The following is a 10,742-nucleotide window of genomic DNA, read 5'->3' on the forward strand; positions in this document are numbered from 1 at the left end:
TGCCAGCATCACCCTTGTTTACGTTCCCTCTGCCCCTTCCGGCTCCAGTCAGAGAAACAACGTCAGGAAAAGTCCTGCTGCAATCAGCGCTCCTGGGGCTGGGGGTTTGGGGTTTTGTTGTTTTTCACTTTTTTGTTTTTTACTGCGTGTTCTGTTCGTTACTGGGATATTTTGGGGGTCTCGCTGGGGCTGTTTTACCCCCAAAACCACCCTCTCTCATGTTCTGAGCAGTCCTTTGACCCTGCTGGCTGTGCCGGCGAGGTGGGCAAGCCCCAGGGGCCGGGGGGCGAGCCGGGGCCGCGCGTGGTGCAAGGCCTGGGCCTCTGCGCGCCCCGCGGACTACATTTCCCGGCATGCCGCGCTCCGGGGGGGCAGCCGGAAGCAGCGGTGAGGCGGGAGCGAAGCCCTTCGCCTACATCCCCCGGCACGCACCAGCGGCGGCGCTGAGAGGCGAGCGAAGCGCGGAGCGGCCGCGGCGCCTGCCGGGAAGCGTAGTCCCCGCCGCCGTTGGGCGTTCGGGCAGGGCGGCGGGCGGGGATGTGGCGAGCGTGACGTGATTTTGTCCGCGTTGGAGCCGGGGCGGCCGTGGCGAGCGTGACGTGGCACAGAGCGAGCGAGGGAGCGACGAGGCTCCGGGCACCGAGCAGCCGCCGCCGCCCGCCCCGTATAAATCGGCGCCGCCCGCCCGCCGCCAGCTGTCCCCGGAGCCGGGCCGCGCTCCCCTCCCGCCGCCGCTGCCGCCATGGGCCTCACCATCTCCTCGCTCTTCTCCCGCCTCTTCGGCAAGAAGCAGATGCGCATCCTCATGGGTAAGGGCCCGCCGGGCCTCGCGTCCTGCCCGCCGCTGGGCCCGGCCTCCTCCTCCTCCTTCTCCTCCTCCTCCTCCTCTTTCTCCTTCCCTCACGGCCGGGCCGGGCGCCTCCCTCCCGCTCTCCTCAGGGTCGTTGGGGAGCGAAGGGTGGGGATGGGGGTGGTGGAGGGGCTGCCCTTCCTCCTCCTTCTCCTCGTCCTCGTTCTCCTCACCCGTCTTTGCCCTCTCCTGCCGGCCCCCAGACAGCTGTTTGAACCCCGAGGTTCGCCCCTTAAGGTTGGGGGTCCTGAGGTTCGCCCCTCGCCCCCGCCATGGCCGATGTTCTGGCAGCCGAGGTCTCGGCGCCGCTGCTTTGGAGGCCCTGGCAGAGCATCTGCGCGCTGGGATTCCTCCCCGCTCCGCGCACGAGACCGTAAAACCCCATAGGTTGGCTTTTTTAATGCTTAATTATTTTTACTGCCTGGCCGTAATTATTTACTTGGAGTTGGATTATGGTTCTTTGGGAGCAGATCGTGCAGCAGCTGAAGCCAGTGGCTGTTGAAGATTCCCGATGTAAGGTTGCAGTTCAAAAGGTCAAAGCGAGCACACACTGCCTGCCTTCACCATTTCCTCCTCCGCTCCAACTCTTCCCTTCCTTCTTCCACCCTGCCGAGCTTTATGCACAACCGGATCTTAACCCCCCATTTTTTTTTCTCACATTCTTTTACCAAAGCGACTGGAACTTGACTCGTAGTTGACTGAAGTAGCTTGTCCTAAGAAATTTTATGAATTGTTCTCTTTGACGTAGCCAGCAATAGGACTGGGTCCTGACTATGAAACTTCTTGGCACACTGGCTCAGCCTTAATGCTGCACTGCAGACACCAAATGCACCTTTTTTAAATGATAATTTTTCATGCTCTGCATACATTTTGTGTTGACGAAGTTCTTTGTTATACGCGCAGTAATTTTTATTGTAAATTCTGTGCTTGAAATGAGAGACTCTCATCCATTTCAAAATAACCTGAGTAATTTTTGTCTTTTGAGACAACACAGGACATCTGTTAGTTTCAAGGAAGTGATTTGACTGTCTGCCTAGCAGTCGGACTCTTCATATGACTCTAAATGAGTGATGCGAAGTCTTCAGATGAGCTCGGCTGTAACATGAGATGGTGTCAATGATGCTAGTAGCTCTTTTGCATTCTGCAAAATAATGAAAACAGGCACACAATGCCAGACAAATCAAAAGAACTTGCCAGGGCTTTAGTTTCTTCACTGGTAATTAGTTCAAATGAGGTTAGATACGGGTTAGGGAGTCGTGCTTTCTTCTAGTTGGTTCAACTGCATCAGTTTCTTCTGACTACAATTTCAGTGCTTTTACCCCCTTCAAATATAGGGCAGGCTGAGAGCAGGAGAGTGCTCCATTCTTGTTACGTAGTATGAGAGGAAAAATTTCCTATATCATGATGAGGGTGTAGCGGAGGTCCTAAACTGGGTGTTTAGAAGCAGAATATGTTCTGTGAATTGCATAATTTGCTTACACCTGGCGAAGAAGCTCTATGTAGCATTGTACATTGTATATTGGCACTTTGAGGAGAGATGTCTGAACAGTGAGACTGAATTAAACTTTTCCTCAGAGGTGGTAACTTTAGATTTATGATTTGAAAATGAGCTCAGCAAGGTTAGGCAGTTAATTTTTTTTACATGTAGCGTACTGGTGAAGTAACTGCATGGGGTAAGATGTTCATGAAGAAATATTTAGGGGGGAAATATCATAGGAGTGAGTTGGTAGCGAACAGATGACTCATTTATAATTCATACTTCCCTTTCACAGCTTTCTTCTGTTTCTGTGAAATTCAAGTTAAGTAGAATTAATCTAGCTCGTAAAACAGACTCGATGTTACTGAGTTCTGCAGAATTCGAGTACATATAATCAAGTATTTTGAGGGCACCTGAAGCTTTCATTGCCAACAGCAAACAGCATGTTACCTTTCATAGTCTCGAGCTACGTTTGTAGTGAAAGGTGGCTGGTATGTCATTACGGAGCTTTCTTTTCAAGTGCACTTGAGTAATAAGGTATATTTCAGAAATATTAAGTTAACTTGCTTTTGAAGAAAGGAATGTAAAATAATTCCTGGATCTACTTTATAAATGGAAGTGACGTAAGAGAAGAGAAAAGAAATAACAAAAGGGAAGGATCAAATGACTTAATGTTAGACAAGGCAACCGGGGCATTACAGCGGAGAAACCGAGTCCTGATCCTACATGTACATGTCTGTAAAACTTCACTCGTACTTCTTATGCTTAAAAAGGAACAGTACTCGTTGTGCGCCTTTCAGTGCCATAATTCAGCCTGCTATCTTCTGGTGTAGTTGTGTGAATGTTAACCAAGATAATAGCTACTCAGAAGCTTCAAATACAAAGGTAATTGTTAAATACATTTAAAAAAAAAAAAAAAGGCCAGATTCTTTGGGGAACGTTATCGTGCAGGACACAACTATTTAGCAGTTTTTGTTGTTTTTTTTTTTTTTTTTTTTTTAACTACTGTCCACTTGCATGCTGTTGGCTTTCTTCATGCATGTGTTTTCTTGAAACTGTGTTGAGAATTGCCCCTTGGGGGCCTCCAAAGAGTTACCACTTGAAACTAAGCCTGAAAGAGGACTAGTATGTAAAGGATAAATAAAGACAAGTGTTGAGAGAACTGGTATCAAGGTAAAAGAAAAGTGAAGGAATAACCATTTCTGATGAATTGGGCTACGTTAATTTTGTGTATCTTTAAGCTGTTGTTTGTCACAAGGTAGACTTCTTTAATTAGTTAAATCCAGTGGAAGCTCCCCCCATCCCCTCCTCTGATCAAAGTAGGAAGCTGGGGATTGTTGGAGGGATGTGGTGTGGTGGAGTTGCTGTTACCATGGGCAAGCAAACTGCACACTGGAGATGTAGAAGCGTGATGGACAGACTATAAATAAAACGTCCTGAAGAGAAGTAAAGGGCCTACAACTACCCTTGTTTTAACAGCAGCTGGAAGCGCTGTAGGTGTTTTTTCTCCAGCTAGAGGAAGAGGATGTTTGACTTAAATTGTTTCAAGTGCGAGTCTGAGCTTCCCATTTGTACTTGAATTGTAATCTCAGTGCTTTGTGCTGTAACTGTTGGCTGTAATACCCTACGTCGAGATTCTTACACTTACACCTTGTCCTCTTGGTGATGGGTAGTCACAGTGGGAGCAGAGCGGACATCTAGAGTTGGAAATTTATATTATTTGAGGATTTAAGACTTAAATTGAGGTTGCTCTCAAGATCAAAACCTAAACTTTATGATACGGAAGTAACTCATAGATTTACATTTAGTGTTACAGAGTAAACAAAAATGTATTCATTCTTGGAAAACACATGATCCAGCAAGTAGTGTAAACTGCTGGACTCCTAAAAGTAAAGATACACTTCCTAGTGGCTCTAAAAATTAAATATGACTTGGTGCTCTGACCCCTTTTGTTCTAAAAAAGGGGTAAATCAGCAAACTGGTGTATGAACAGAGGCTATGCTGCTGGTAGCTATTGATTATTTAAACTTCAAGTTTGTAATTTGATTCAAAGTGGCAGTTTCTGCAAATGGGGTCATGGTGATTTGCAGAAACTCTTTCCCTCTGTTAAAAGCTGCTGTCTCAACAGTGGAGTCGGAAGAAGAAAACATCTTTCCGTAATTCAGCCTGCCTCCGTGCAAAGTCCAATGGCTTAATTAAAATTGTGGATAAGAGTGGGTTTAAGCAAAGGCTCTGGGCTTTGTGCTCACATAGCTAACGTGGCCTGCCAATGCCATCGAGGCAGCAGTAGGTTCTGGAGCAAGAGCAGAGTGGGTAGCTGTGGCAGTCGTTTCTGAAGGTCAGATAACTTCAAATTCTTGACTAATTTCTGTTTTTTGTTGTTGTTGATCGGGGAGAGTTCGTGAGTATGTGTAGCTTTAATTTGGTAGTTCACGTCAAATTCACTTACTGGAAAACTTTTATATATGATGCATGTACACCACGTGCTTTCTTGTAGATATCTAGGCATCCTAGAAACATTTGCTTGAGGATGATCTACATAATAATATTGGGTTTCAAGCATTGTGCTATTAAAACATTGTTTTTCAGCTTAGATGGAGTGTATGAGGGTTTCAGAGTTTGCTTAAAGGGTTTTTAAGGCTACCTGGCACTTCACTGATACAGGGGGAAAATGCTAATGCTTACAAATTTCATGACTTGTTCCTGTGAAACTGCACTCTGTTTTTTGTTCTTGTACATTTGGTTCTAGACCAATGCTGAGACTAACTTTAAGTAAGACTTTAAGGCTTTTAAGGTTAATTTGAGCATTTGGGGAGTCTATTCCTCCTCAAAGAGCTTTGTTCATGATGGTAGGTTTTTTTCCCCTTTTACTCCATTATATTAGTAATTAGAACAACGTTTGTATTTATTTATTTATTTATTTTTTACACAATGACAATACCAAAGAAACTGCATTCACATGTATGATCCTGTTCGTGGTATTGAAATAAAGAACGTTTAGGTTTTGTAAATAGTTTCCTGTAACAGCAGTTTCTGTCTTGAGAAGGAGGCAGCTTTTTAAGAGTTGGGTTTCGTTCTGAATAAGTAGGGTATTTTCAATTCCATGTTATTGCAATGCCAAGGAAACGGTTGTATTATTAGTAGTCAAGTCATCAAGTACTCAGAGCTTATGTATGGCAGCCACCAAGTAGGAAATTAATGGAGAACACTTAGCAGTGTTATCAAGCAAGGATGACGGTTGGTTTCTGCTACAAGTATTATTTAATTCTTCTATGTGGGTTTTATTTTTGCTTGGGCAAAAATTTTGAATTGCACAAATAGACATCTTATTCAAGCTGTTGCTTGCTGAGTGCTTATAACCTACTTTTTATTTAGGTGTTTGTGATCAGCACTGGATTATAACATAAATAATTGTATTTTAAGTTGCTCTTGCAAGCTCTGAAATGTCTAACACTAAGCAGTTGCACAAACAACTTTAGGAAACTACAGTGTGTGCCTACAATCTCAGTGATGTTTCTCAAAAAAAATCTTCAAGGCTCCAGTTTCCTTTTTTTAAGGGTCATGTTTTTACCCTAGAACTTGCCTTTTAAAACAGCAAGCTTAATTTTAGTTGTAGCACCAGAAGAGCAAGAAGATCAGTGCAGCAGGCCTTCTATAAGGATCAAAAGTGGAGAGAGTCTCGTAAAGAAAGCATCCTTGAGGGTCTCAATGAGTAGAAGTGATGTCATGGAGAGAATTACAGCCCTTATGGTCTACATGGAGGGAGGGCAGGATTTACGTAACATGCTTGTGGTTTTGTTACTGCAAAAGAAATATCTTAGTGAAGGAACAAGGGGCTGCAATGAGGGAGAGTAGCAGTTGTGTGATCAGTTAGAAGCGACGTTCTGCTTGTAGAATGTTTCCAGGCACTTAAGAACATCTTGACTTACAGAGAAGAAACTTTCAAAGAGAATGAGAAAACTTAAGTAGCACAAACATGAGGGAAGATGACTAGAAGCTTCTTCGTCTGTAGGTTGTGGTTGAAAATGTGTTACTGAGCTTGTTTTCTTTGCTGCCTGAGTTCTGTCTCGGTGCTGGGTAGAGAAGGTGGGGCAAAGCATACAGTACTATATCAACAGTGACTTAAAGTATTTAAACAGTTGTATCCTCTTGGGGCGGAAAAAAAGAAAGCTAATACTCTACATTTAAAATGGCCTACCTTTGAAATTAAGAGGTTGTAGTTCGTATCGTGAACTAAAGCAAATTTTCTGTTTCTTTTAGTTGGTTTGGATGCTGCTGGTAAGACAACCATCCTTTATAAGCTGAAGCTAGGAGAAATTGTCACCACAATTCCCACTATTGGTAAGATGACCAATTCTCGTGTTTTTAACCAATTCTTGTCTTCATTCTCATTACTCTGTATTTCTGTTGTGGAGGTGGGCTGCTGAATAGTGTAGAAATTTGCTGTCCTTGCTGTTAGTGTAGGAATTAAGACAAACGTGGGCTTTTCAGAATAATTTGTAAGATCTGGTAATGCCGTGGCAGAGTAACTGTCCTACTGTGTCCCACCAAATATTTACCCAGACCGGAATCCGGTGTCTGACAGTGACCAGCAGCTGGTGCTCAGGAGTATGGGAACCAACGAGGTATCAGTACTTAGCCCAAACACCATGAGCCTCCAGCAGGTTGTGGCTGAAAGACTCTGAACTAAAAGTGGTGAACTTGGGTGTGAGTAATTTTCTTTTTTTCCTTCAGTCAGTTTTTGCTTTGATCTCCTAAAAGATAAAATGGCTTAACAGGAATAAATTGCCAGAAGTAAAACTTGAAGTTGCTGTCTTTAACATGATTAGAATTACATTTTAGCAATAGCATTAACTATTTCTAACTACTTGACTCTTTTATTTCAGGTTTTAATGTGGAAACAGTAGAATACAAAAACATTTGTTTCACGGTTTGGGATGTTGGTGGTCAAGATAAAATTAGACCTCTTTGGAGGCATTATTTCCAAAACACACAGGTAAGAGTTTTAAGACAGCAGTAGTTAATGACCTGTTTTGTAAAGACTCATTGTTCTGTACTCTATATACTCCATGTTCTGTAGAATAAATATGGGAAGTTGTCTTCTGTTCCTTCCTGTCAGAAGGGTTCCTCACTATCTTCCTGAAGTTGTGAGGATACCCAGATTTTATTCTAGTGGAAGCTAGGTTGTTACCCTGAAAGCTTCAGGTCTTAGTCATGAGCATAGTCTGGCAAGGATGAAGCCCTTAGAATCTGTCAGTATTCAGTAATATATTAGCTTATGAAATCTTACTTTTTTTTTTGTTTGTTTGTTTTTCCAAATTAACAGTTCCCCATCTAGCATATAAACTGACGTTTCTGGGTTAATTTTTTTTATTTAAAAGATGTAGCTTAATTTTGCAATTGCTACTCATTGTGTAGTTGTTCAGACAGGTATCTTGAATTCCTTGAACAGTTTTTTTGTCAAATTTGCTTCCATAAGAGGGGGGACATTCACAATATTCCATAAGAATTCTTTAATTTTTAAAATGATATTACGTGTTTGCATTTTACAATGGTTTTTCAAAACTGCTTAACTTCTTGCAGGGCCTCATTTTTGTGGTGGATAGCAATGACAGAGAGAGAATCCAGGAAGCAGCGGAAGAGCTGCAGAAAATGGTAAATGTTGATACCTTCTTTTATTTTTTATGTATCAGATTCCTGAACAGGTTTTTTTTTTTTTTTAAGTCGAGGGAGTTTGTAGAGTGCATATTGTATGTACCGGGTAGTGCTAGATTAAGTAGTGCATTGAGTTGTAGTTACAACTCCATGGAGAGCTTTAGCTCAAGAACTACCAATGTGTCAAAACCTTTCTTTCGTTTGCTAGAACATTAAGAGAAATGCAGCAGATGGAAGAACAGTTTTAGTAAAAGAGAGTTTCGTGGCAATGTCCTAATAAATTTAAATGCCTAATGAAAGAATATTTCATTACCTTTGGAAATTAAGTTGGTACCAGATAAATTTCACTATGGACTTGCTAGTGACTTCAGGAGCAAGAATTAAAAAACTTATGCTTTAAACAGTATTTAGATTTCTTTAGTGCTTGTTGACATACTTAACTGAGATAATTCAATAACATGGCCATCTTTTTTCCTGTTAGCTTCAAGAGGATGAGCTGCGAGATGCAGTGCTGCTTCTGTTTGCAAACAAACAAGATCTGCCAAATGCCATGGCAATCAGTGAAATGACAGATAAACTAGGTCTTCAGTCCCTGCGTAGCAGAACTGTAAGTGCTGAACTTGCCTGGTTGCTAACTCTGGCTTCCTGTATTATATATCATAAAAATAATTTCTGTTTAAAGGAAAGGGAAGTTTCTACCTCTTTCTGTAGAAAGATGAGTGTATCTGGTATTCAACTCTGTGGACAATGCTTAAGGTTTTCCTTCAAAATAGGTGATTTAGAAGTATAATCCAATTTGTACAGCTGTTGCAGGTGCTTCATCTCTTACCTCTTTCTGGAAAAACAGAAATACTCCAGGCTGTTACTGAACTGTAGCTGTCAACGTTTGACAGAGTGTGGTGGGCTTGCCTGTTGTCCCAGTGCTAGCTATTCTTGGGGAGAAAAATGCATTCAGCGTTCTTACCTCTACAAAGATGGGAGGAAATTAAGTAGCTCCGGAGTCATTAGATTCCATCTATGCAAGCCTTAGAGATATATGGTTGTTTCACATAAACTGTCTATCTTTAGGTAATACTCGATCTCTTTGTTGACACACCAAAATTATAATTTAAGATGTCTTAGAAGTCCCTTAAATTAGATAATTCCACGCCCATTTGTTGGCAAGCTGTCTTGGAGAACCAAGAAGCTATCTTTCTGCATAGAAGACAAATGCAAATTCTGAATTATTTTTTTTCTTGATGCACTAAACGGTGTTCTGGCATTTGGTGGGCCAACACTGAGCTTTTGGATGATGTCTAAACCCTACCTATCTTGTATATATTTTTCAAAACTTAGAAAATACCCTCTGCTCAATATTGATTCTGTGGTGCAAAACGATGCTTAAAGAATGCTATTTGAGCATTGATCTGAGCGTCACATACAGTGATAATTTAAATACTAGCAAAATGCAAACTAAGTTTACTCTTTTTGTCTGTTTTCTGTGTTAACAGTGGTATGTCCAAGCTACCTGTGCTACGCAAGGAACTGGTCTGTATGAGGGACTTGACTGGCTGTCAAATGAACTCTCAAAACGCTAACTCAAACTGGATGACTCTTTCACCAGGGACATGTTTGATATAAGTGGTCTAGGCTTGTTACAACAAAATTAGTTTGCATCTTGGTTATTACAGTATCTGGAACTGATATTTGGGCAGGATATTAAAGCGTTTCAACTTATTTTGTTGCCAATTATTGTTTACCGAGCTACATGTTGCAAAGGTAGCAATATGCTTGGGTAAAAATCTCCTTAACTTGGAAAAAGTGTATCTTCTGATTTTATTCCCCTTGTTAGTCTAAATGCCTGAATATAGTTATTGTGACATCTTTGAGATCTGTTTTGAATACTTTTTTTGAGCCCCGATAAATTAATGTTTTAATTTTTTTCTCCCTGCTACTTTTAGTTTACTGATGCCCTGTTTCATTCCTCAGACAGTCTGCTGATTTAAAAATGTAGCATTCTGTATGTATTTATTTCTATCCCTTGCCAAGAAGAATTCCTAATATTGCTTGTTCCCGCCAAGACAATGCTCTAAAACACTATTCAAATCTACTGCACTGAGGAACATTTTTATTAATCTTTAGGTTCTGTTAGCCCAACTTGCCTTCGTGTGAATTGGATTCGATGGGTAGAATAGTTCTGTGCTGGTTGCGAAGAGCTCATGTTGAGGTTGTTTTTAATATTCAGCAGATTGTCTTCCTTTATATTGTATCTTTTTTTATGTTGCATGTTGCTTTTTGGTATCAGCCTGACTATTTTTGCCCAGTGTATAATAGTTCTGCTGAAGTTTTACTGTTTGTTGGTGAACATATCTTCATAAAGAAATTTTGGAAAATTCATCAAACTCAATGGATTAGTTTATTCATAACCCACTTGGAATTATTCCTAATAAAATGATAAAATGTATAGTTCTGTGTATGCTCTTCTTGATTCCTGAAATAGTTGAATTGCAAGTTGTCAATCATTTTCCATAAACTGAGTTTTCCTGCAGCTTGAATGTGAACATAAATCTCATTTTCACTTGTTTGGAGCTATATAGATGGGGACACAAAGTGGGCAACAAAGTTGTATACAGTGCAGTAGAGTAGTTGTCATAAAGACATATGATTCTGTAAGTGTCTTTTGAAGTTGTAAATCTAAAATTCTTTTTAAGATGTCCAGATATGAAAATACTAACAGTTACAAAAATGGTAATAAAACAAGTACAAACTGCCTGAAAAGCA

The 10,742-nt window shown here is 41.3% G+C and overlaps 1 protein-coding gene across 1 annotated transcript; it reads left to right on the forward strand.

The window, feature by feature from the left end:
- Positions 1–45: 45 nt before the first annotated feature.
- ARF4 (ADP ribosylation factor 4) lies at positions 46–10,742 on the forward strand. Its single transcript, XM_035546580.2, has 6 exons — positions 46–809; positions 6,588–6,668; positions 7,214–7,323; positions 7,911–7,982; positions 8,464–8,589; positions 9,473–10,742. The coding sequence occupies exons 1-6, from the start codon at positions 743–745 to the stop codon at positions 9,557–9,559; spliced, it is 543 nt and encodes a 180-aa protein (XP_035402473.1). The 5' UTR covers positions 46–742; the 3' UTR covers positions 9,560–10,742.

This window comes from Cygnus atratus, chromosome 10 (genome assembly GCF_013377495.2).
Source record: "Cygnus atratus isolate AKBS03 ecotype Queensland, Australia chromosome 10, CAtr_DNAZoo_HiC_assembly, whole genome shotgun sequence".
NCBI lineage: Eukaryota > Metazoa > Chordata > Aves > Anseriformes > Anatidae > Cygnus > Cygnus atratus.